Source organism: Pan troglodytes, chromosome 14, assembly GCF_028858775.2.
Source record: "Pan troglodytes isolate AG18354 chromosome 14, NHGRI_mPanTro3-v2.0_pri, whole genome shotgun sequence".
Classification (NCBI taxonomy): domain Eukaryota; kingdom Metazoa; phylum Chordata; class Mammalia; order Primates; family Hominidae; genus Pan; species Pan troglodytes.
The window spans coordinates 26,591,449-26,618,370 of NC_072412.2; the positions used below are offsets into that span (position 1 = coordinate 26,591,449).

General features: G+C 44.0%; 2 protein-coding genes across 20 annotated transcripts; one reads left to right on the forward strand and one right to left on the reverse strand.

The window, feature by feature from the left end:
• Positions 1–201: 201 nt before the first annotated feature.
• On the forward strand, positions 202–11,321 carry GTF3A (general transcription factor IIIA). The gene is given in 10 exon segments (XM_522641.9): positions 202–324; positions 326–592; positions 2,746–2,846; positions 5,524–5,620; positions 6,190–6,278; positions 8,390–8,463; positions 9,795–9,875; positions 10,463–10,692; positions 10,791–10,850; positions 11,066–11,321. Coding segments are annotated over 10 exon segments (1,272 nt in total). The 5' UTR covers positions 202–216; the 3' UTR covers positions 11,231–11,321.
• Positions 11,276–26,721, reverse strand: MTIF3 (mitochondrial translational initiation factor 3). 19 transcript variants are annotated; one of them, XM_063792005.1, is made up of 7 exons: positions 25,727–25,816; positions 25,515–25,581; positions 23,085–23,157; positions 20,730–20,779; positions 15,633–16,093; positions 12,762–12,919; positions 11,276–11,526 (listed from the first exon to the last, which is right to left on the reverse strand). In XM_063792005.1, the coding sequence occupies exons 3-7, from the start codon at positions 23,106–23,108 to the stop codon at positions 11,308–11,310; spliced, it is 912 nt and encodes a 303-aa protein (XP_063648075.1). In that variant the 5' UTR covers positions 23,109–23,157; positions 25,515–25,581; positions 25,727–25,816; the 3' UTR covers positions 11,276–11,307. The 19 variants fall into 19 exon arrangements, with proteins under 19 accessions (XP_063648075.1, XP_063648077.1, XP_063648081.1 ...); XM_063792007.1 differs by having other exon boundaries at positions 20,730–20,798; positions 25,727–25,813; XM_063792011.1 differs by lacking the exon at positions 25,515–25,581 and adding an exon at positions 16,659–16,884 and having other exon boundaries at positions 20,730–20,798; positions 25,727–25,784.
• Between the last annotated feature and the right edge of the window lie 201 nt (positions 26,722–26,922).

The following is a 26,922-nucleotide window of genomic DNA, read 5'->3' on the forward strand; positions in this document are numbered from 1 at the left end:
GGCTAACTTAAATTATGTAAGGCTAGTGCTTTCCAGAGTGTACTGGAGGACGGGAAACAAGCCCCATTTAAGCAGTGCCTCGGGATTTGAGTTGCCTGTGAAACGCAGCAGCCTTTTGCCGAGGACGCAGAAACCCCCGCCTCTCATCCAGGGCTGGCAGGGCACGGGCCACGAGCCGCGGCGGGGCCTCCTGGCGCATGCGCGATCTCCCGGAGCATGCGCAGCAGCGGCGCTGACGCGGGGCGGTGCCTGGTGACCGCGCGCGCTCCCGGAAGTGTGCCGGCGTCGCGCGAAGGTTCAGCAGGGAGCCGTGGGCCGGGCGCGCCGGTTCCCGGCACGTGTCTCGGCACGTGGCAGCGCGCCTGGCCCTGGGCTTGGAGGCGCCGGCGCCCTGGATCCGCCGGCCGTGGTCGCCGAGTCGGTGTCGTCCTTGACCATCGCCGACGCGTTCATTGCAGCCGGCGAGAGCTCAGCTCCGACCCCGCCGCGCCCCGCACTTCCCAGGAGGTTCATCTGCTCCTTCCCTGACTGCAGCGCCAATTACAGCAAAGCCTGGAAGCTTGACGCGCACCTGTGCAAGCACACGGGGGAGGTGAGGGGGGCGAGGCTGCCAACCCTGGGCCTAGGGATGGCGCGTGGCCCCGGGGTAGCCACTGCAGTCGTGGCCAGGGCCGCAGGCCCCGCTGTGCGGCGCGTTCAGCTTTGACATCCAGGACTTGGGGAAGGAGCTGAGGAAGTAGACAGGAAGTTGTAGGACCTTCGTTCTGCGACCTTGATATCCATGGCAGGGGCTCGGGATTTACTAAGCAGTCATTGATCGTGAGTCTCGGCCAGCCAAGTGCCTCCCGTAATCTGCAAATAAGTGCGAGGTTTGAGGGGGCCCACCGCTACTAGACACCTGCCAAACACTGGCCCCTGGAGCTGGTACAGAAGATGGGTTACATGTACCAGGGGTCGTGAAAGCAGCATGTGCTCATTTCTTCGTAACTCCACACTGGAGAGAGCAGTGAGCAAAACAGGCAAACCCAAGGTTTCTGCTGCCATGGACCTTTGTTCCTGGGTCGAGCCGACCACAGGATAGGTGGGAATGACGTGCAGTGTTGTGGTCAGGAAAGGTCTCTCTGTGTGAGCCGTGTAAGAAGGAAGGATCTAGCCATGCAGACATTTGTGCTGGGTAGAGAGAACACAAAGGGAGCCTGTGACCCTTGGGGTGGGAGGCAGGTGGGTGTGTTTGGGTGCGGAGATCACCATATGAGGTCTGAGAAGTAGGCCCATTAGGAGTTTGGATTTTATTTTGAGGGCAGGAGAATGTCAGATACCATGATATGACGTGGCAGCCCATGTCACACACAAGTGAGGAAAACGAAGGTCATGGAGGTCAAGGAATCTGCCCAGCTTCCCAGTTTTTGGCAGAGCTAGGCTTCACACTGCCTCAGCTTAAAGCCCTTAATTTCTTAAACCACTGGGCTGCAGTCAATACCTTTGCCCCTTGCACCTCCTCTAATTTATGGGCCACCTTCTCCAGGTGTCCTCCGGGGCCTCATTCCTTAACCTCTCCAGCACTGGAAGGCCGACCGCTTCTTCCTTGAGACCTTCTCTGGTTCTTTTCCTCTTCCTCGTCTGCCCTTTTCGTTGGATCCTCTTCTGCCCTCTGCATGTTCCACCCCGCCCAGCTCCCTCTTGCGGTCTTACATAGCCACCGGCATGACTCATAACATCCTTTATGCTTTGCCCCTCTGCCCTTCCTCTTGCCCGTTCTAGCCTCTAAATTCTGGGCTCTGTATTACCAGTAGATCCATGTAAGAGCTTGCCTTTCCTTTTAGACCGGTGTGCTGTATTTTGGATACTGGCGCTACCAGTTTCCTTAATACAGGTTGAAAAACTTGGAGGCATCTTCGTTGTCCCAGATCTCTCATGCAGATTAATTTGACAAATGTTTATTGAGCCTACTCCACGCCTGCCGCTGTGCAAGGTTCTGTGGCTCCGCCCCTGGTGGTATATAGCTCACTGTGTTCCTGTTTGCTTGTTTTGCTCCTAGTACTCTCATGGAGGCCTCGGTGCCTCCCTCCTGGACGCTTTGGTAGTATGCTTTTCATAGTTCGATGCACCAAACTGGTTATTTGGTTATTTGGGGTGTGTGTTTGGCTTTTACTATAGGTTCAAAATGAGTCACCCCCTCCCAACTCCTGGGTTACAAAAGGTGGTTGCATTTAGGGTGTTAAGCTGTTTTCTTTGCTTCGCCCTGGCACCTGTGAGCTTTTTCAGGTGTGACACACTTTCCTATAGCTGTTCTTGGCATTATCTTAGCACGGACCCTGGGCTTGTCTGGGATGAGACAGGCCTCCCTCGTTCCTCTGCCCTAGGCTTGCTTTTTTACATGTTAAATCATGCGGTGGTGGGGATCCATGCAGACAAGCCATGCTAACAGCCAGGGCGTCTTTAAGAGGGGGTTGCTGTGAAAGCCTGCTGCCAGGTTGGGAGCAGGTTAAAAATGCTATGCCTGCTTATTTTAAACGCTGTTCATGGAACAAAAATCTGTGTAGTGACTTTGTGAGAAGTTGTGATGTTTATGTTGTATAACTTTGTGCAGGAACACTGCGTCTTGCAGCGGGTGCACAGCTCTGAGTAGAAACCACCTCTTCATAGGAAGCCTGTGGCCTTAACACTAGGCAGTTTAAGCTTTTAAATAATACCAGAGTTACTAACTAGTGCAGGAGTGACATGCTTTTTCTTTTTTCCTGCTAGAGACCATTTGTTTGTGACTATGAAGGGTGTGGCAAGGCCTTCATCAGGGACTACCATCTGAGCCGCCACATTCTGACTCACACTGGAGAAAAGCCGTTTGTGTAAGTAGAGACCTGTTTTTAGGCTTTTCAAGTGGGTTGTGTTGGGCATATAGACCCAGTAAGAAGATTGATTGTTAACTCACGAGATCAGGAATATGAAGCCTGGCAGGGCGCGGTGGCTCATGCCTGTAATCCCAGCACTTTGGGAGGCGGAGACGGGCAGATCACTTGAACCCAGGAGTTTGAGACAAACCTGGGCAACATGGTGAAACCCCGTATGTACAAAAATACAAAAATTAGTCAGGGATGGTGGTTTGTGCCTGTAATCCTAGCTACCCAGGAGGCTGAGCTAACATAAAATGCTCATGGGTGGGGACAAACTAAAGTATATCAACACAATGGGATACGCTACAGCCAGGAAAATGAATGCAGATGCTCTCTGCAAAGCCATGAGAAAATCACCAGGGCACTTTAATTGAAAAACCAAGGTGCAGAAGAGTCCTCTTTAGGCTACTTTTATGTGTGTAAAAAAGCTAGGGGGTAGGGGGAGGGGTGAGTAGCGGGTGTTGGGTAGGCAGGAAGCAACTATATTTGCATTTGTTCCTATTTGTAAAGAAGTCTTAAAAGTTACATAACAAAACTAAAAATGTCATCTGTTTTGGGAGCAGTGGCGGATCCTGGCCAAGTAGGGGGTGGGGATGGTAGGAAATGCCATGCAACCAGGAACTACTGGACATGACTCTTCCAGCTCATGATCTAACCCAGACCCTGCCCCTCTTTAGCTATAGATCCCCGTTTCCCACTGCTCGCTGGACAGTGCTACTTGGCTATCTCTGTGTCTTCTTAAATTCCATGTGGTAGGCTGGGTGTGGTGGCTCATGCCTGTAATCCCAGCACTTTGAGAGGCTGAGGTGGGAGGATTGCTTTGAGGCCAGGAGTTCAGGCTGGGCAAGATGGTCAGGTCCATCTCTATTAAAAAAATAAATAAATAAAAAATTCCACATGGCCCAAATTTGTCACAGTCAAACTGAGCTCACTTTCCTGTTTGATCTTCTCTCATGTTCTTGTCTGGAGAGGTGGCCTCGCTGTCTGTCCAGTGACCCATAGCAAAGATAAGGCAGCTCCCTGGACTCTCCATTCTTTCTCCCATCCCTTGCAACAGGTGGGTTGCCAGATCCTGTAACTGACCCATCAGATCCAGCAGCCACTGTCTTATCTCGGTCCCTTCCTCTGGCTGGAATGACAGTCTGCAGGCCAGCCCTCTCCCCCAGTGCCCTCCCGTGTGCTTCCCTTAAAGCTGTGCAGTGCTTTCAAGCACCGCCTCCATGTGAAATCCAGGTTTCAAGTGTGTCCTACAATGACCTGCGTGATTTAGCCCTTTTCTGCTTTTCTTGTCCCATTTGCTTGACTTGCAGGCATGAAGCTGTGGTCCAGCTGTGCTAACTAACCAGCCCCCTCTCCAAGTGTGCTGGGGTCTCTCACGCCCACTTGGGTCTTGTCAGGACTCTTCCTGGCCTGTCGTCCTGCCCCATACCCGGTTGGGTTAGATGCCTGTGTCAGGTTTAGAGTGAAGAATGGCAGGAACCCCAGCACAAGAGATGCTTAAACAAGATGGGCTCTTTGTCTTGTGTGACTGAAATACAGAAATACAGAGGCAGGAGCTCTGGAGCCCTTTCTAACTGGTCTCTGCCATCCTCATCTTGGGCTTTAACCTCACTGTGATGCCTGTTGGGGCCCAGCTGTCACATAAGCATGCCACTGGCAGGAAGGAGGAAAGAGCATAAGAGGCATGCCCCCTTATTTAGAGACTTTGTGGGGGTTGAGCAGGATGGGCTGGACTCAGCCATGAGCCGCCCTAATTGCAGGGGAGGCCGGAGAGTGCGCTTTCTGTCGGCCACCTGCCCAGCTAACACTCAGCATTCTGTCCCTGCAGTTAGGGGGGCTTCTAGGGTCTCTGCCACAGCGCCCCTCCCATTTGTGGGCCTCTGCGCTGTGCCTCCCATGGTCACTGCTGGCTTGTTTGTCTCTCCTTGGCCCTAGGAATGGGACAGTGCCTGCCTCAGGGTTATCAGTGAGTGATGGCTAAGATTGAGGCTGGGAAAGGAAGTCCTGCTTCATCCCTCAAGCTTATGAAGGCTCATCACAAGAGGCACAAATTTTCTTTTGGAAAAAGAAAAAAAAAAACGAAAAGGCTTTGCAGAGGATTTAGATCATTCAAAGCCAAGATGCCAAGATAAGGGGAACCAGAATGGCTTGATAAGCCAGAGAACATAATGGTTATGGTTCTGCTCTAAGTATCTGTTTTACCTCTAATGATAAGCCAAGACAAGTTTTATTGAGGCCTTTCTGGAAATCCAGTTTATAATGACATCTCAAGCAGCATTAAGGTTGTCAGATTCTAAGCTGAGAATAATTTATCTTAAGCATGATTTAGGCCTAGTGTAGGCTTTTGGGACTAGTGTATTTCACCTTCCCATCTGCCCAGTGTGTATAAAAGATGACTGATGTGGTGTGTATAATTTCAGAAGCCTAATATGAAAAAGCATTTTGTTACATGATAGTCATCAGGTTGAGAGGTCTATATGGTATGGCTTAACACTCTGGAATTCGCTAAGACTATTTTACAGTATTACTATTCTTTGGAATAATTAGCTTCTATAAAGTAGGAAGATATGTGTGTCTTAAAACTTCTTTTCCCTTGGTTTATTAATATTTTGGTTTATACAACTTCTTACAGTTGTGCAGCCAATGGCTGTGATCAAAAATTCAACACAAAATCAAACTTGAAGAAACATTTTGAACGCAAACATGAAAATCAACAAAAACAATATATAGTAAGTATGATTTTATATGCTTAAATTTTTTGAGTATTTTTACACTTACTGCCTATGTTTCTGACATTTTCAGCCAGGTGTGGTGGCTCAGGCCTATAATCGTAGCTTGAGGCCAGGAATTTGAGACCAGCCTGGGAAACATAGTGAAATGCTGTCTCTGAAAAAAAATAAACAAAAACAGAAAACAAAACAAAAAATTTTGGGGTAACAGAGACCCTGTCTCTAAAAAAGAAAAGTGAAAAATAAAGTTTTTGTCAACCAAATTTTGTCTGTCAAATGTCTGAATTTACTTAATGCCATCATAATGATAAAGGTTTTAATTTGGAAGCAGACATTGTGCAAATTAAAGTGTATTGGGAGACTATTCCAACTGAAACAGTTTTGCTTTTTCAAATGTTATATGATTCTTCAAACCTTTTTGAGATAAAGCAGAATTTTACAGTAACAAAATGGGTGAAAGCAGAAATTTTATATAGTCTCCAAAATTGTTTTATCTTGAGGATTCTGTTACGAACCGTTGATTTTGTTTTGACTTTCCATAAGACTAACGAGCCTTTACAATTTAACAGTGCAGTTTTGAAGACTGTAAGAAGACCTTTAAGAAACATCAGCAGCTGAAAATCCATCAGTGCCAGCATACCAATGAACCTCTATTCAAGTAGGTACTTCATGTGGCTGAAAATGCCTGGATTCTAGGTGTGAATAAGATTGGAAATGCAAGGGTGGTGTTGAGCATTGTTTCATGTTTTTTGGCCATTTGTATATCTTTTGAGAAATGTCTGTTCATATCCTTTGCCCACTTTTCGATGGATTATTTGTTTTTTTCTTGCTGATTTGAGTTCCCTGTAGATCCTGGATATACATTCTTTATTGGATGCATAATGTGCCAGTATTTTCTCCCACTCTGTGGGTTGTCTGTTTACTCTGCTGATTATTTCTTTTGTTGTGCAGAAGCTTTTTAGTTTAATTAGGTCCCATTTATTTATTTCTATTTTTGTTGCATTTGCTTTCAGGGTCTTAGTAATAATTCTTTGCCTAGGCTGATGTCCAGAAGTTTTTCCAGTGTTTTCGTTTTGAATTTTTACTTTGAGGTCACACTTAATTTGAGTTGATTTTTGTATAAGGTGAGAGATAGGGATCCAGTTTTTCCAGCACCATTTATTGAACAGGGAGTCCTTTCCCCAGTTCATGTTTTTATATGCTTTGTTGAAGATCAGTTGGCTGTAAGTATTTGGCTTTATTTCTGTTTTGTTCCATTGGTCTAAGTGCCTATTTTTAAACCAGTGCCACCCTGTTTTGGTAACTGTAGCCTCATAGTATAATCTGAAGTCTGGTCAAAGGAAAAGAAGTCACTATATGAAAAAGACACATGCACACACATTTACAGCAGCACAGTTCACAATTGCAAATACATGGAGCCAATTTAAGTGCCCATCGACCAATGAGTAGATAAAGAAAACGTGATGTATATACACCATGGAATACTACACAGCCATAAAAGGGAACAAAATGATGTCTTTTGCAGCAGCTTGGATGGAGCTGGAGGCCATTATTCTCAGTGAAGTAACTCAGGAATGGAAAACCAAATACCATAGTTTTCACTAAGTGGGCACTAAATTATGAGGACAAAAAGACACAGTGATTTAATGCACTTTGGGGACTTGGGGTGGGGAGTTTGGGGAGGGGGGTGAGGGATGAAAGACTACATATTGGGTACAGTGTATGCTGCTTGAGTGATGGTGCGCTAAAATCTCAGCACCACTATAGGATTCATCCACGTAACGAAAAAACACTTGCAACCCCAAAAGCCATTGAAATTTAAAGCAACAGTGGGACAAATCTTCTGAAAGCTTCCTAATCAACATTTTTCTGTTAAAATGTACTGCATATGCACATTTATATATTGGGAGCATTTTAAAGGTTTACTTTGCTCTGAAAGAAATATTTAATGTGTTTCAAAATAATTTTTGAGATTATTCTAGTTGTGGTTAAGCTTAAAGGCTGAGAAATTACTTAACTATTCAAATAGAGCCTGTGCAACTATATGAAATGTCATTATGGAGACACTCATTATGCTTTTCCTGTAGAACAAAACAAGTAGTTGGGTTTATCTGCAATTAGGGTTTTTTGAGGAACGTGAGGGTGGCTGGACAAGTTGGGTAGACCTGCAAAAGGGCCAGCGGCTCTCTGCATGGCTCTGGCCATCCGGCACTTTCCCTTGGCTTGTACAGGCTGCCCTGTGCCTTGGAGTTGCTGCAGTGACCCTGCCTGTCCTTGCTTGTGGGTCTGCTGCTGCTGCTTTGCTGCTGATGGCTTTAGCACAGAGGGGGCCCGTGCTTTTTATTGCTCACCAGAGGCAGATGCATCTACTGCTGTGCTGTCTTGCACACCCCCTATGCAGCATCATTAGGAAAGCTAGACACAAGTGATTCAGAATGGCTTAGGGGTTTATCTAAGCCAAGTCAGATAACCTCTTGAACTATCTTTTTGTAGCCATGAAAGCAGAGTATATTTCCAGAGGTATAAAGATGAAAACCGTTTAAATGGGTCAAAAAAAGTAACGTGACTTTTTTCTCCAACGGTTTGTTTTGTCCTAAAGCTGGTCAAGTAACTTGAATCTCACCTGTGATGAGATCTACATTTTAACATGGGTTTGGTTATGGGAAGAGGCAAGACTTTGGTGGGAGAAACAGAACAAAGTGCCATTGACCTTGAGCGGAGTTCTCTGTGAAAATGGATTGGCTAATACCTCATGTGTTGCCAATGCAGGTGTACCCAGGAAGGATGTGGGAAACACTTTGCATCACCCAGCAAGCTGAAACGACATGCCAAGGCCCACGAGGGTGTGTACGGATAGCCTGGGTGTGCTCCGAGGGGGATGCCAAATCCTGGGCACCTTTGAATCTGTTCTGTGATCACGCTGAAAAGATGGGAACCCTGTGAACAGGGGACACCATCCTGCTTATTTGGGTCTTACACTCTTGTCCAAAGAGGCACTGTATATGTCTGTTTTTCCACTACCGTATCATTGCTGTTCACATGTAATGTGTTGTTTGTTCACAACAAGCGCCTGGTTACACATTACACTGACGAATGTGCTGATGCTCCAGCCATGGCTTTGATGCTTCTGTCATTTTTAACCTCTTCTATTAATATTTACTCCCTGTGCCATTCTTTTCCTTGTTGGCCATTCACAAGGCTTGGATAATAGTGTGATATTTTGAGAGCCATCAGATGTTACGTTTCTCAAAAAAAAAAAAAAAAAGACTTGATTATATTAACTATTTGAATCTATGATCTGTTTCCTTGAGGGATTTTTGCTAATCTGTATTTCAATTTCCCAGGTCCTAGAATTTATGATTTTTTTTTTTTAAGAGGTTAGTAGCTAACAGTGAGAGGCAGCCTCATTGTTTTTAGTTTCTAGTTGGGTGGAACTCAGCCCTAGTGTTGTATACTTATTAATCCCATTTTAGTGCTTTGCACATATCCATTGTTATTCAGTGTTTTTCTCTGGGTCCTTCCAGTTTATTTTCTTCCTTAGCTGTACTCTTTTAAAAAACAAAAACAAAAAAAAACTTTTTTTTTTTTTGTGATAAAGTTAAAATATAATGTACCCTACTTTTTTTGTGCAGTATGACACTTACAAGATGGCCAGACTAGAGGAAGCCAGAGGTGGGCATGGTAACATTACTGAAAAGTTGGTGGTGTGCCATGGACAAGGGACCGACCGCAGAGTATGTTTGCTGAGGAAAATAGAGGCGAGGATAGAGCAGGCAGGGGAAGGGAAATGAGACATGGAGATAGGAGGTTAAAGCAGTTGGGAGTCCATACACAGCCTACCCAACTTCCTGAGAACGCTTAGAGAGGAAAAGGCATCCTTAGGCATCCCTCCTGTGAAGTTTGCCTATTCCGTGATCACGCTGAGAAGATGGGACCTCTGAAGTTTGCTTCACAGGAAGGTAAAATCCTTAAAGGGAGGCACCTTGCTGTGCCACTGTTCAGTTTTACTATAACATCAATCTTTTTTTAGTTTTTATTCCCACCTCAAGAGGCTGAGTTGAATACTATTAGGCGGGGAATGGAAAATTATATAGGCACCTAAGTTTCCTTTCTAGTTATGGTCAGTGTTTACACTGAATATTCATGACAGACAATGCACCAATTTTTTTAATAGGCTATGTATGTCAAAAAGGATGTTCCTTTGTGGCAAAAACGTGGACGGAACTTCTGAAACATGTGAGAGAAACCCATAAAGGTAAGGCAGGCATGAATGGCAGGCATGGTGTAAATGTTTGTCCCCACAGAACTGATTTAGTGCTTTTCAAGAGTGAAATTGTGTGCGTTAAAGTAAAAGGGTTTCTCTATGATATTCTGTGAAGTGCTGGGTATGATGTTGTTGGAAAGGTGAGCAGAGCTGTGCCAGGTCTCTGAGCCACCCCACCATGCACAATTAGCATGCTGAAGGCGGTGGCAGGTCTGTAGTGAAGAATTTTGGGAGGCACTGCTGTTCTGTGGGACCGCCTGGGAAACAGTACCCTGCATACTGGGGGACAAGGAAGGACACTGTTTGGTCTACTTCATTTTCTGTACCTCCCCACAGTCACCTTCCTGAGAGCCCTGCCTCTTGGCAAGTGAACAATGACTGTGTGGCATTTAAGAACTTCAGAGAATTGAGACAGACTTCCTAGGTGATAAAAACTGGGGTTGTTTCCTTGGGAATTTCTGATTTGTATATAGTGATCAGGTTTCAGGCACTGAATGTTACTTATATATTAGGTATTAATTTTTTCTAAGTGGTAATATCTGGGGAAATTTGTGAAATTTGTCTGTCTGTCCCACCAGAGGAAATACTATGTGAAGTATGCCGGAAAACATTTAAACGCAAAGATTACCTTAAGCAACACATGAAAACTCATGCCCCAGAAAGGGATGTATGTCGCTGTCCAAGAGAAGGCTGTGGAAGAACATATACAACTGTGTTTAATCTCCAAAGCCATATCCTCTCCTTCCATGAGGAAAGCCGCCCTTTTGTGTGTGAACATGCTGGCTGTGGCAAAACATTTGCAATGAAAGTAAGCACTCACCCTCATACTCATGGTCCTATAGTCTATGCTTTCACAACACGGTTTTCATATTAATATTTCATTAATAACTTTCTCTTTCATTGTAGCAAAGTCTCACTAGGCATGCTGTTGTACATGATCCTGACAAGAAGAAAATGAAGCTCAAAGTAAGTTGAAACTACTTAGGCAAGCTTAGTTTTCAAGTGGAAATTGTTTTGAATTCTTTTCAGCTGCTTTACTGTTTGAGTCTGCACTACTGTTGAAGACTTTACTTCCTCATAAAGCAATGTTGTACACTATATCTGCTGGTACATATGACTATCGTAAAATTAACTCAGTTTTGATTTTGAATTCTAATCGTGAGTCTTCCTTATTCCCAAAGGTCAAAAAATCTCGTGAAAAACGGAGTTTGGCCTCTCATCTCAGTGGATATATCCCTCCCAAAAGGAAACAAGGGCAAGGCTTATCTTTGTGTCAAAACGGAGAGTCACCCAACTGTGTGGAAGACAAGATGCTCTCGACAGTTGCAGTACTTACCCTTGGCTAAGAACTGCACTGCTTTGTTTAAAGGACTGCAGACCAAGGAGCGAGCTTTCTCTCAGAGCATGCTTTTCTTTATTAAAATTACTGATGCAGAACATTTGATTCCTTATCATTTCCATGGTCTTTGTTCAAAGTGTCTCTTTCCTGGGTCTCTTGAGTTTCTTTATATGCCTTCTCCTCATTTTTGCTCAAAGCACGAAGAACACACATTAAAGCTTTTCCTCCTTGAACAGCTTGTGGCCTAGATGAGAATGTAGCTATTCCAGGCATAGTCTGGAGTATTTGATGAAATATCTCCTCCTAAAAAAGGGAAACAGCCAAAGATTAATTTAAAATCAGAGGCTTTGGTGCTTTCTAATGTTCTGCTTGAACATCCACAAAAACTGGCACCCTTGAATTGCTGCTGTCGGTTAAGTGATTAGCTAATCAGTTCATACGTATCTGGTTGACTGAAATCTGTACAATAACACCATGTAACTAAACTGACATGCTGAATGCTTCCTAATTTTAAATCTCCACTTCGTCATGGCACTAAGAGGCTACGTTTGGCTCAGCATTACCCTCTCCCACAAACAGAAAGCACTGGGTTTGGGCATTGGCAAAATACCTCCTCATCCCCAAGGTGTCAGCCGAGCAGTTCTCAGCACTCTCTACTGCCCCTAACAGAGTCTCTCTCAGTGACTGAAACAAATGGATACCTGGGCTCAAGAAATTCTGCATCAGCTGGGTTGCGACCTATGCTTAAGTGACTCTACTGTGGAGTTGGGTTACTAAGGATACCCTTAGTGGATGATAAAGTTATCTAACTTTAAAAAAAAAAAAAAGCAAAATAGGTATTCCATAAACTTATGGGATTGGAAACTACACACTTTCTAGAAGACAGTCTACGTAATTAATGCCCCTATAAGTACAAAGAAGAAACAAAAGATCAATCTATAAAGTTTCTAATTTTCCTGTTTAAGGGTTATTCTACAATTTCTAAAACAATAGTGTATTGCTTTTAAAGAATAAAACAATGTTTTCATATGGCAAAATACGCTGTAATGGAAACTATATCTACAGTATGCTTAGTTTTGAAAAGCAAACTAGAAAGCTGTTAACATCACTGGGTGGAAGAATTACCAGTCACTTTGTCTTTATATTTCAGATTTTCTACAATTTTTTTTTTTTTTTTTTTTTTTTTTTTTTTGAGACGGAGTCTTGCTCTGTCACCCAGGCTGGAGTGCAGTGGTGCGATCTCGGCTCACTGCAAGCTCTGCCTCCCGGGTTCACGCCATTCTCCTGCCTCAGCTTCCCCAGTAGCTGGGACTACAGGTGCCCGCCACCACGCCTGGCTAATTTTTTGTATTTTTAGTAGAGACGGGGTTTCACCATGTTAGCCAGGTTGGTCTCAATCTCCTGATCTCGTGATCCGCCCACCTTGGCCTCCCAAAATGCTGGGATTACAGGCGTGAGCCACCGCGCCTGGCCTACAATTGTATTTTTAGATCAGAAGACCAAAAGCACAAGCAGTGGCTTGTACCTTCTTTACTTACCATTTCATTTTCTGACACGTCTACATTTTTTCCTTTCTTTATGGTAATCTGGACTAGGTGTTTTTTCTTAATCCACTGCTGAATCTGTTTAGTCTTTGTGTCCAAATCATGTTGTCCAATATTTGAAGACAAAATCAGTTCCTTTCTCAGGGTTGGTCCTGGTTTGAAACAGACAGGGTGCAAGGACTACTGACTAGTCCACTGTGAACCCTGAACTTCCCAACATGCCCATCATAAAATCCTAGGTTGCCACCTGACAATCTTCTCATCTGGCTTTCAGTTTCACAGACCAGTAAATGTCTTTTCAAATGGGGAAGATACACATAAAGGTACCAATTTTTTACCTGCCCTGGAAGGGTACTTAAAATCTGAAATGCTTCCATTTATTGTTAACCATCGTTTGTTGAAAGAACACCAAAAGATAGTCGTTTAAAGGATCAAGTTTGGCTTCATGGTGCACTTAACATCCTTATCTATCAGCTGTGGGTTGGCATCTGGGAGTGCGCTACCCACTCCTTTTGAGATGCTCTCCTTGCTATAAGGGGTCAGCCAGACTGTTGGACAGGTAAGGGTCCCTACATCCTGTGTTCATGCCCTCTGTCTCCAGAAATCCTGCCTACTGGAAAATTATAGAGAAGGAACCGGCTACTCAATAAAGGTGTTGGGACAATTGAGAAGTTTATAGATGACAAAAAGTTAGGTCTCCCCAGATATACTAATGTTCTACAGGTGAAAAATAACAACTTTAAAACAAATAGAAGAAAAGACAGAATGGTTTGTGATCTCAGGATAGGGGATGGAATTCACTAAGAAAAAAAGGCAAAAAAAATGAAAAATCTAACTGGGATACGGTTTTTTGCATCATACACAAGAGAGAACCCTATAAATCAGGGAGAAAAACCATCTACGTAGAAAAATAAACACGCAATTCACAGAAGAAAAAAGATAGTGAAATACACATTAATTTCTCACCATTAAGATGACAAATGAGGGAGGAGGTAGAGAAACTGCATACACTGCTGCTGAGCAGTTTGATCCATTTAGGTTCACAGACCCTAGAGTATGCACCAGGGTTCATCATAAAGATTGGGGGCCAGGTGTGCTGGCTCACGCCTATAATCCCAGCACTTTGGGAGGCTGAAGCAGGCAGATCGTTGGAGCTCAGGAGTTCAAGACCTGAGCAACATAGCGAGACCCCGTCTCTACAAAAAAAAAAAAAAAAAAAAAAAAAAAAGCCAGGCATGGTGGTGTGCACCTGTGGTCCCAGCTGTGTGGGAGGCGGAGGTGGGAGGATTGCTGGATCCCAGGAGATGGAGGCTGCAGTGAGCCGAAATCACACCACTGCACTCCAGCCTGGGCAACAAAGCAAGACTGTTTTTTTGTTTTTTTTGTTTTTAAACACAGGGTCTTGCTCTGTCACCCAGGCTGAAGTGCAGTGGCATGATCATGGTTCTTCACTGCAGCCTTTGCCTCCTAGGCTCAAGTGATCCTCCCACCTCAGCCTCCCAAGTAGCTGGGATCACAGGTTTGCACCACTACACCTTGCTAATTTTAAAATTTTTTGTAGAGATGGGGTTTTGCTATATTGCCCACGCTGGTATTGAATTCCTGAGCTCAAACCATCCACCTGCCTTGGCCTCCCAAAGTGCTGGGATTACAGACGTGAGCCACCACGCCCAGTGACCTTTTTTTTTTAAGTGACATAGTTTGACGTCATTATCCTCCCTGGTTGGTCTCTTCTGAATATTGTTTTCCAGTCAACATCCTTGTTAAATGTGGCATTACAAAACTGAGCCGCAGATAACGTGGTTTTCTGAAGGCACACAACCTCACGATGCAGTGCTGGGAGCAGTCATCTGATGCCTGTCCCCGTGCGCCATCCATTGAACTTTCATAATGATTGGCACTTTTTAGGAACTATGAAAAACAAACATCTTTGCTTAATATCCAATTCCTGACTTCTGTGAGGCTTAAATGACAAGTGCCTCGTCAAGTGACTGGTTGTATATCTAAGAGTGTTGCTACTCATATTGCAACAAAATGCTTTGGCATGGGAGATGCTCTGTGAATCACTTCAGAGTTGAAAAGGTGCTTCCAGGCTGGGCGCAGTGGCTCACGCCTGTAATCCCAGCACTTTGGGAGGCCGAGGAGGGCAGATCACTTAAGGCCAGGAGTTCCAGACCAGCCTGGCCAACATGGTGAAACCCCCTCTCTATTAAAAATACAAAAATTAGCCGGGCGTGGTGGCGGGCGCCTGTAATCCCAGCCACTGGGGAGGCTAAGGCAGGAGAATCGCTTGAGCCTGGGAGGCGAAGGTTGCAGTGAGCACACATCGCACCACTGCACTCCAGCCTGGGCAGCAGGCAGAGACTCATCTCAAAAAAATAAAAAGGTGCTTCCAGATAATTAACCAAACACCTCCACTTTAGAGTTGAAGAAGGGGAAGAAAAACAAAAGGAGGGAGGTTAAATGAGTGGCCCGGCAGAGGGCAGGGAACTTGAATGTACTCCTCCCAATCTCACTCCGTTTCACCCATCGGCTACTCAGCTTGCCGCGGCATTGGGAGAAGGCCACAGGACAGGTGAAACAGTTCTCTTCACTTTGGTTTGTTTGCCTGGTTTCTCCCACATTTTACACAGGTTTAAAGGGAAGAGATAATGGGCAGGGTATTGTGGAAAAACAGTGAAAAAAAGGGAACAGAAGTAAGTGCAGGATAAAGGAGGAAAGACAGACACTGGGAATGGTGGTTGAATCATGAATTTTCTAGTTTCTCATTTCCCTGTTGTCACAGGCACCTTGACAAATGCTAGAATTTAAACTGCTGATTTGTAGCTCTTAAAGGATTCAGGGAGCCAACAGCAAAATACCTACCAGTTTTGGGGTTCGCCTTCTCCATCTCCCTCAGCCTCTGCCGCTCCTGGAGGATCTGCAATCCTGTCATGAGCTGATACTCTGCAGGTTCTGTGCTGGTGTTCCTTTGAACCAGTCGCAGGTCTCGCTCATCCATAAGTCTAATCACATTTGCTCGGTGCATGTTTCCCAAATCATTGCCCTTCTCATCAAATAAGTGAATAACTCGCTGACTAATTTTTCTTCCAACGTTACTAAAAGCTGTTTTATTCTTTTTTGTCTTTTTTCCTTCATTCTGGGTGTCTTCAGCGGTACTAAAGGCTTTTGCATGAATTAGGAAGGAGAGTCTTGGGGCAGAAGCAATAGGGGACAACTGTGCTGGTGCTGTCTTTTGCAGGATGTGTTTACCAAAACATCTAATGCAACTATTTTCAGACTTTACAGTTTGTAGTGTTAACCTCTTTAGAAAAAGAGCAGCCATCCTAAGAAAGTAGTAAGAAGAGTTAATTAAAATTCAATCACTTATTCCCTTGGTCTGACATTGTGGTACATGGCAGGGTGTGTGTGAGGTTGTGGAGGCTGTAACTGCAAGTGTGAGGGAAATGCTGTTCTCTAGACTTTCAGATCTACACACAGGAAGTCTACACTGATAAAACGGACTAGCAGGTGACTCTGGCCAGACTAACTCTGGTGATACTGTCCCCAAGACAAGTGGCTATTAGAATAAACCGGATTTACATAGCATTTTGGTTTCACTTTTTTTTTTTTCTGTACACATGATCTCATTTGACTACTTAGTTGACCCCTGAACAACTTGGGAGTTAGGGAAACAGACCCCCTGTGCAGTTGAAAATCTGTGTATAACTTTGACTCCTCAAAAACTTACTAATAGCTTACTGTTGACTGAAAGCCTTATGAATAACATAAGCAGTTGATTAACACATATTTTGTATGCCATATGTATTATATACTGTATTCTTACAATACAGCAAGCTAGAGAAAAGAAATGTCATTAAGAAAATCATAAAGAAGAGAAAATATATTTACTATTAAGTGGAAGTGGATCACCATAAAGGTCTTCATCCTCATTGTCTTCACATCAAGTAGGCTGAGGAGGAGGAGCAAGAGGAGGGGTTGGTCTTCTCTCAGGGGTGGCAAAGGTGGAGGAAAATCCACATATATGTGGACCCCATGCAGTTCAAACCTGTGTTGTTCTAGGATCAACTGTATTTCTCATGCATCTTGTAGTGCCAACTCCAAAAGCGAGTATCATCTTAGGGGTTTATTTATGAGGATGCAGTACATAAAATGCTTGGTGATTCATAAACACCAATTGATAAACTTCTAATATAATTAACTGTTAACAATTTTTCAATACATCTGATGGTATATAGCAGATAGGAACACACTATGGGAAAGGGACCTCTCCAGGAAGGAAGCCAGCCCACTGCAAGAATAACTGAGCCTGTCAGAAAACACTGTGACATAAATCAAACTGCTGACCTCATAAACTATAAAGATCATTCTCAAGGTAAGGCAGGTGTTAATTACTACCAAATGTTAACAGAGGCACGTATGGTGACAGTGGTTTTACTTCATGGTTATGAGACTGAATTTGAAGCACTTACAAATGGCACATTGATTTTTTAATTGCTTTTCTGTCCTTCCATTCATGTATTTGGTAAATCTTAGAAGTACAGGCTGAAAGAGTGCTGAGAGGACCCACTCATCTCATCTAGGGCATGCTAGGAATCATTAGAGAATCACAAACTTGGAGAGGTGTGACTTGTCAAAGATGAAAGAGGAAAACAGAAGCTGTCTTCAGGGTGCTTCTCAAAGAATGGTCCCAGAATCTCCTGGGGTGTTTAAAACTGGAAGTTCCCTCTGGTCCCTGGCTTTGAGCCCACTGGGCTGTACAACCCACTTATCTCTCACCTGTCATGTTCAAGAGTGATATGCAAAAAAATATGGTAAATTCAACAGAAAGTGATGGACATGCATATTCTCAACACCCTCCTTACCTAGTTTGGTAACACCCAACACTCTAATTTATAGCTCTGGTGCCAGTCTCTTCTCTTGAGTTCCACACCTGTAGGGTTAACCGCCTACCCAACCTCTCCACTTAGATATGTAATAGTCATTGAGGATTAACGTGTTCAAAGTTCAATGCTTTGCCTTCCATGCAAAACTTGCTCCTCCCTCAGTCTTCCCTGTCTCATGTAATCACAACACATTCTTCTGGTTGCTCAGGCCAAAAATACCAATGTTATCCTTGACTCTTTATTTTCTCTCAGCAACCCATCCGCAAAACCTACCGTTCAACCAGTATAACCACTTCTCACCTTCTCCACTGCTATCATCCCATTCCCAAACCGCTGCACCGCTCAACTGCATCACAGTAAAACCGCATCACAATAACAGCTTCCCGACTGCTCTTCCTGCCTCTGCCCTCACAGCCTGGAGTTTATCACTGCTAGGGCACACAGAGCAATCCTTAAAAATGCGTAAGTCAGATCACGTTCCTCCTCTGCCCACACCCTCCCCTGGCTAGTATCTCACTCCAAGTAAAAGCTAAGCTCTCTACCATGCCCACTGGCCTGTGCCGACCGTACTTCTTCTGGCTCACTCTGTTCCAGCCTCCTTGCTGTTCCTTGTGAACGGTGAACACACCCCTCCTCTGGGTCCTGGCACCCAGAAGTTCTCTCTCCCTGCAACACTCTTCCCTCAGATAGCCTCATGGTTCATTTACCTCGTCTCTGCTCAAACGCTACCTACTCAGCGAGCCCTTCCCTGACCCTTCCATAAAAGAGCACACCCCAACACTCTCAAACCCATTACCTTGCCTTTTAAAAACTTTACTGCATTCATCACTGCTGGACACATTCTATATTTATTTGCATATATGTTCATAATCTTTCCTCACTGGAATGAAAGCTTCATGAGAACATGGACTTTGTCCATTTTGTTCACTGCTGTGTTCCCCGGCACTACAGCTCAGAGCCTGGCTCAGCATGTACATGTCGAATGAATGCACAGGCCGAAGGCAACAGCCAAGGAGCTATGGCAGGGCTGCTGGCATTTAACCTCTACGCCTTTGGATGTGTCACGAATGCCTACAAGCTACACCCTTCACATTTCTAGCTGGCATTTCAGATGCCCGTCAGTAATGGTGAGGATCTGTGGCCAGATGCTCCATCCACAGTGTATGACATGCATTGATTAATGGTTATTACCCAGCTGGTGGCTCCAGCTGTAGATGCTGTAAAGGCTCTAAGGTGGGAGCAAAGTGATTTTAAATCACTGACATACTGTTTAATAAAAAGTCAGATCTTTTGTGAATGGAGGAAGCCCCCAAACCAAAAAAGAAGAAAAATCTGAAAAGATCACAGAAGATTTTTTTTTCACTTATCAGAAAACTAGCAGCAGCATCCAGTCCCAAATGTCACTAGGTATTCTGCTAGGGGACTCTAAGTTCCTGCTCACAAGCCTGCTCTATAAACTTTATGTCTAAAATCAGTGTTGTTTCTTTCCAAAGTCTGTATTAGCGACAATGATGTAGAAGTTATCACATGTAAAATCATGTTACTAAATAGATAGATATAAATTCTAATATTCTTGATATATACAGTAGACAAAACAGTTCACTGCAATTAAGCTTTAATACTAACTCAGTATTGGCTATCTTTTTCCCTTAGTAGTTATGAATAAAAGCTAAAGTGCCTTGTTTAATAAATTATCAACATATTAAAATATAAAAAATTTCAAAATTTGATTTTTTTCAAACAAGCAAACAAAATAACTAGATATAGGAAAAGATGAAAAAAAATTATAAAAATGTTGAAGACAAAAGCAATTCATTCCCCTATTTTTCCTAATTGCCAGTATTTCTCAAGTTTTTTTATAAGTATTATTTTTATACTTGAAAATAAATTTTATTTACAAAATAAAGACTATTTCAGAAAAATGATGTAGGTTTTTAAAAAAAGCTTTAAAAACACTTTCCAAGAAGGAAACAAAGGAAAGGGAAAGAATAGAAAAACACTGGAAGTAGGGCCGGGTGCAGTGGCTCACGCCTATAACCCCAGCACTTTGGGAGGCTGAGGTGGGCGGATCACAAGGTCAGGAGATCGAGACCATCCTGGCTAACACAGTGAAACCCTGTCTCTACTAAAAAATAAAATAAAAATTAGCTGGGCGTGGTGGCGGGCGCCTGTAGTCCCAGCTACTCGGGAGGCTGAGGCAGGAGAATGGCGTGAACCCGGAAGGCGGAGCTAGCAGTGAGCGAGATTGTGCCACTGCACTCCAGCCTGGGCGACAGAGCGAGACTCCATCTCAAAAAAAACGAAAAAAAAAAAGAAAAACACTGGAAGTATATAACTTTTAAAGTTCTTTGCCACTAGTTTAAATTTTTAAGAAACTTCAGTTTTTATTGATGTATACAGCAAACAATGCAATTCATTGCAATTAAGCTTTAATACTAACTCAATACTGGCTTTAAATCAGCAAAATTGAAAATATACGTTTCTTCAAAACAGGCCCTTATAGATAAAAATATAAATACAAAGTTAAAACAACCTGTAATATTACATTTAAATTGCAGCTATCAACATAAATTCATACTTTAAAAACTTTTTATTAGGGAACTTTTTAACCTTGTACAGAAAGAACTGGATAATAAACAGCAGCTGGGTTTCATCTTTACCCCTCAACTATCTCCCCCCAACCATCCAGGAATGCTTTCAAAGTAAAGCCTACTTTTTCAGGAAATAGTATGTATCTCTAAGAGGTACTCCTTAATCTTTTTAGTATTCACAATATTATCCCAATTAAAAAACGTTCCTTTATTTCATCAAATATTTAGCTTTTAGATTTCCATGATGGTATTATGATTTTGTTTGTTTACATGTCATTTACAGTTTGGCAGCATGAAGAGACTCCCACTGGTCAATTTTGGTGTAATTTAAACAGTAAGGCATAATTACTGTCATTCATTTCAATATACTGAATATACAAAAATCTATGAAAATGATAATTTGCCACAACTGCATGGGACTATCATATTGATTCTTTACTTTGAAAATTGCTAATTAAATAAAAAGAACTGAGCATTTATCCTACCTTTTTAAGGAAGAACTGTAATCATCCCCAGTTGATGAGGAGAAGCTCTTCTGTAGAGAAGAATGACAGCTAATAAACACAAAAGAAAAGTAAAAGTAATTAGAAAATCATGCCACGCATGATGTCTCACACCTGTAATCCCAGCACTTTGGGAGGCCAAGGCGAGAGGATCACTTAAGGCCAGGAGTTTGAGACCAGCCCGGGACACATAGCAAGACCCAGTCTCTACAAAAAATAAATTAGCCAGGTGTGTTGACACGCAACTGTACTCCCAGCTACTGGGGAGGCTGAGGAAGGAGGTTCACTTGAGCCCAGGAGGTTGAGGCTGCAGTGAGCTCTGATCACACCACTGCACTCCAGTCTGGACAACAGAGCAAGACCCTGTTTCAAAAAAAAAAAAAAAAAAAAAAGAAAATCACCATTTTTCCAACCCCAACGAAACTACTGATTCAGGCAGGATGCAAGAGAGCTGATGCCAAAGGGTCACAAACAGATTACTTTCAGACTGAGAGGGAAAAGCACACTCTGCTGAGGGTAGACAGCTGTCTGTCATCCTAAGCCAACGTCAGACTCAGCATCTCCAACAGTGGAACAACCTGCCATCCTTGCCACATCTCTGGATGGGAAGCTACCCAAAGTGCATGGCACCTTCTATTAAGCAGCTTTGCCAAAAAGGTTTGACCTGAACCTGATGCAGGGTCTAGCTTCCAGTTTCCAGGGGATACAAGGGCCAGACTCAGAGAAACAATAGAAGATGCCACAAGGAAACAATCTGACAAATCCAGATGGAACAAGACACCTGGTTAGTGTCTAAAAAAGCCAATGCCATTGGGAATGAAAAGGGAAGAGGGAAGCTATTCTTGAGTGAAAAAAAAAATCAAGGAGACATAATTTTGCTGAAAAGAAATGTTGGGAATGAGGGGAAAATCTGAATAGGGACTAGGTATTAGATACTATTAGAGACGTATTGTTAATTTTCTTTTTTCTTTTTTTTTGAGACAGGTTCTCACTCTGTCACCCAGACTGGAGTGCAGTGGGGCAATCTCGGCTCACTGCAACCTCCGCCTCCCAGGTTCAAGTGATTCTCCTGCTTCAGCCTCCCAAGTAGCCGGGATTACAGGTGTGCACCACTACCGCCTGGCTAATTTTTGTATTTTTAGTAGAGATGGGGTTTTACCATGTTGGCCAGGCTGGTCTCGATCTCCTGACCTCAAATGATCCACCTGCCTTGGCCTCCTGAAGTGTTGGGATTACGGGCGTGAGCCACGGCACCCGCCTGTTAATTTTCTTAGGTGTGAAAATGGAATTCTTAAGAAACAAATGCTGAAGTATTTAGGATAGTGTCATGACATCTATCACTTGCTTTGAAACCATACAGCAGAAAATATAAACAATGCACTTACGGCAGCATTTGCTGAATCTAGGTTATGGTTATACGGGTGTTCAATAATTAATACATTTTTAAAGAACAAATCAATAGCCTAGAGGGAGGAATGGTTCACTAGTAATGCCAATGTAACTATTCTAGTCTGTGTAAGTTCTAAATTTCACTGTAATTTAATACATTGGCATTCTGGCTTTGTACATAATTTTAAAAAATATTCCCTTTATTCGTTTCAAGCCTATATCTAAGTGACCCATAAATAAGGAACTTTATAAACTTAAAATTCTGATTTTTTTGTAATGCATAGTGCCTTTATTTCTTCATTTAGTTTTCCTTAAACTCAGGTCTAAAAGTCTCATCATAAATGGTGATGGGGGCGGATGGGAAGGAGGCTGGCATAAAAAAAGTACACATTAGGTACAATGTATACGATTCGGGTGATGGTGCACTAAAATCTCAGAATTCACCACTATATAATTCGTCCATGTAATGAAAAACCACTTGCAGTCCAAAAGCTACTGAAATAAAAATTTTAGAAGAATAAAACAAATGGTGATGGTTTCAGTTTGAGGCAGAACTTGTACAATTTTTTGCTAGTGAACAGTTAAAAGTTAACTGGTCTACAATGGGGTGGTGTTTCTCAGAAACCAGGGCCTGTCGGCATCACCTGGGGATGCTTTTCAAAACACAGATGTTTCCTCTTCCCTATCCTGTTCAGAACCACTGGGTTAGGCCAAAAAAAAAAAAAAAAAAAAAAAAAAGATGAACTTTAAGAAAAAGAGTAAGAAAACACTATAAGTGGGGTCAAGGGTAGTTTGAGCTAGGATGCCTGAGACTACCCCTAACCTTTCAAAGTTGAATAAAAATAGGAAGCCATGTTCTCTGATGAAAATCTCTGATGCCTCTGTGAGGTAAACAACACTAGGCTGAAGAGGCCAGGAGACTAACTCAAAATAGAAACAAACACTTACGTTCTTATGATAATCCTGTTGCATTTGCTGCACTCACTCCCACAACTATACTCTCCGAGACAGCCACAATATTCTAAAAGCCAATTATCTTAATGTCAATTACTTATAATGCATAACTTTATAGTATGATATCCATTTTTAATTCGACGATTACTCAGACTTTATCTGAGTTTTGACAAGTGCATATACCTTTGTAACCAAAACTCCTATCGACAGAACATCACCATTATCCCAGAAAGTTCCCTCTTGCCATTTCCAAGTCAATCTCCATCCCCAAGAGGCAACTATTGTTCTGATTTTTTCCCATCATAGTCTGTCCTAAGACTTCATATAAATGGAACCAAACAGTATCTACTCTTTGTTGTAAGACATCTCAGCATGTTTCGAGATTCATTCACGTTGTACGGATCATTACCTTGTTCCTTTTTATTTCTAAGAAGTGTCCTCCAAGTATATGAATATATCGCAGTTTTTAAATCTAGTTTTCTGTCAATGAACACCTAGGCTGTTCCCTTTATTTATTTATTTATTTTTGGCTCTTATGAATAGCTGCTGTGAACATTCTTGTACCAAAAAAAGACAATTATTACTGCTCCAAATGACAGCTGTATTCTCTGTATAATTCATTATTTTGCATTCTACCGGAAGTACTGATAAAATATTTGCAGGGAAACTTCCTGGAACATGATTTAAATATGTGGTTTAGTAGATATGAGGGGTGGGTGGGTGGGCATTCTTGTCCTGTAAAAAATTGCTTGCATGCATTTGAAATCATGTGGACTGAAGAGACGAAAATAACTTCTATTATTTGTTCACTCACTGCTTTTCTCATACAGCTGATATTCACAAGCTCATACTGTTATCTGTTCTTTCCTGGGAGATTGGATCAAAGTTGCATAGATTCTAGCGGACTAAATATTTGTGAAATTAGTTTTGCCAATTCTCATGACTCTAAGAACTCTTTTACACCTTCCAAAGAAGTTTCATAAAGTCCTTGCTTTTGCCTGCAAACTGTCCCAGTTGCCCCATTCTGGCCTGAGCAGTGCAGCCTTAATCCCAGAGGGCCTGCGCTACCGTTACTGGGCCTTCATGCTCCCCTCCCTTGGCTCTGGTTTTGCTCTTCCATAGGGAGCACAAAGTGTACTCTCCATAATGAGGCTGAGCTGTTTACGTGCTAGAACTCCCATTTAGAACACTGGAAAAAGCCAACATATATCTTTGGCCAACTATTTAACCTTATTTCTTTAGCTATTAAATTGAAATAATAACCATATGTTTTAAAAAGCTTTTAAACCCAGAGCTAAAGACTCTGTATTAAAAACTGGACTTACGGCTGGGCGCGGTGGCTCACGCCTGTAATCCCAGCACTTTGGGGAGGCTGAGGAAGGCAGATCACTTGAGGTCAGAAGTTCAAGACCAGCCTGGCCAACATGGTGAAACCCCATCTCTACTAAAAATACAAAAAAACTAGCCGGGCCTGGTGGCGTGAGCCTGTATTCCCAGCTACTTGGGAGGCTGAGGCAGGAGAATCACTTGAACCCGGGAAGCAGAGGTTGCAATGAGCTGAGATCGTGCCACCGCACTCCAGCCTAAGCATCCAGCCTAGGCAACAGGGTGAGACTCTCAAAAAAAATTTTTTTTTAACTTATTCTCCTATGTTAATCCTATGTTAGTCTTCTTCCAGAACTCTAGTGATGGGATCACTACCCATCCACAACCTCCAGTCACCTCCAAGACACCTTTGACGCCTCCACTTTCCCAGTCAACCCAACACCAAGCCTCATCGACTTCATTTCCTAAACCCCACTCGAATCCATCCAGTCCTCTCCGTATCCACTGTCACCACCGTCAGTTTAAAAGATCGACCACCTCGTTTGGATTCCTGCCAGTCTCCTAACTCGGCTTGAGCCCTGGCAACCAGTTACAGGGCTGCACTGCGGTCACTACACCCAGGACCTTCCTCACCTTAAATAAAACTGCCCCGAGATTAAAGATCTACACCTTCGCCAGGCCAAAAGGCCCTTCCCACCTCTCCAGTTTCTTCTTTATGCCTAGGCCACACTGGCCATTCGGTTTTTGAAATACAGTACTCTCGTCCTTTGTTTAGGAAACGCCAGATCCTTAGCGCATTCTTCTGATTACCTTCCAAACTAAGCCAATTCTCCCATCCCTCCCCCAATTTACTGAGCTTAACACTGAATGCTTCTACAGTCCAGTTTACCTTTCCTTTAAAACATTCATTATAATTACAGTTTTGTGATGATCTTAGCACTGCTGCTCTCCATCACTAGACCGTAAACTCTACGAAGCAGGAACAAAATGGACTTATTCGTTACTGTGTTGTGCCTGGCAGAATGAATAGTAGTCGATTTTCAGATTCTTCTCTCCACCCTCTACTTTTCTAAGACTTAGGCCTTTCACAACACGTACTTGAAACTGAGACTTCTCAGTAAGAGAACTTCGTTTACTTGGTTCAAGTCTTAAGCCACGGAGCCCACTAAATGACAAATGAGAAAAAAAATCCCAGTCACTTCGCGACCTTCCCCCATAAGGCCTCCTCCCGCAGCAGCAGGCAGCAAGAACAACGCATTTGTCCAGCATGTCCTGCGCAGGCGCCCTTCGCCTGGCTCGCTCTGCCCCACCTGTGCCAGCCAGTAAGCCGCAAGAGCACTTCCGGGAGCCCCCGACCTGGTTGTTGGTAAGTCGGCGGCGACGCCCACCTGCAGAACGGGACCGGCGGAGCGTCAGGGCTAGAGACGGGACGTAGCGACGTACTGCGTGCGTGCGTGCGCACAAAAGTGGGCGCGCATGTCGGGACGGAACTAGAAAAGCTCAGTGGGGCTGGCGCCAACTCTAGGTCTAACATCCCTCGGAAGTTCGTGCAGCGGCCTCGCTGAAAATGGCTTTACAGCCCGGCAGAACCCTCCGACTCCGCAGCAGGACCTGCGGAGCCTCTCCGCCCTCGGTACCGGCGGGACTGGGTAGCCCTGACCTTCCAGGTGCCTCCTCCACAGGGGCGCCCCCTAAGGCCACGCCCTCCCGATGCCGGTCCGCGCACCGCTCCGCACGCCTCATATTTAGCATTACCTGTGCTGGGGCAAGCGATTGATATACTCTAGCGGACGCAAGTATAGCGGATCCGCGGGGAGTCCCCTTCGCTCTCCGTAGTGGGCGGGGCTTCACCCCGCGTCCTTTAAAGGAAAGGTGATGGGCGGAGCCACGTTTTTCTACTGTTGGGATTCAGTTCCGCCGACAGAAAATGCGGAGAGCGCGGAGGAAGTCCCTGAGGGGAAATTGCTGCTCACCTGGCTCCCGCTGCTCCGCAGGTGCGGGAAAGCTAATGTCGAATTTCTGCAGCAATCGGAGCAGCCCTTACTCCAGTTACATTAACACCAATCTCGGTCTCCCACTAGGGCTTTATAAATTGCTTTCATAAACGTCTTTTTAATGTAACACTGAATAAAATGTTTTAGGATCGTGAGTGAAAGGGCGCTGTCTCCGATTTGCAGGTGAGCAGACAGCTTCGGAGTGCGAACGGCTCCCCGCGGGTCCCCGGTGGCGCGCGGCTCCCGGAGGCAAAACAAAGCTGGGGCCGGGGCGTCGGAGCCTCCGCGTTGTAGTTGGGAGAGGTTCGAACGGGGCCCCAGCTGGCGAAAGGGAAAACGGACCCGGACCCGGACCCGTGGAGCCTGCTCGAAAGCCGGGTGCTGGGGGTCTGGGCCCCCTGTCCCCCCTCTTTTTCTTCTTCAATAAGAAATTCCTCAAGGGCAGACTGCGAGTCCACAGTCGTGAAGCCACCTAATCTGGCTTCATACCTGGAATGTTTGGATTCCTGGTA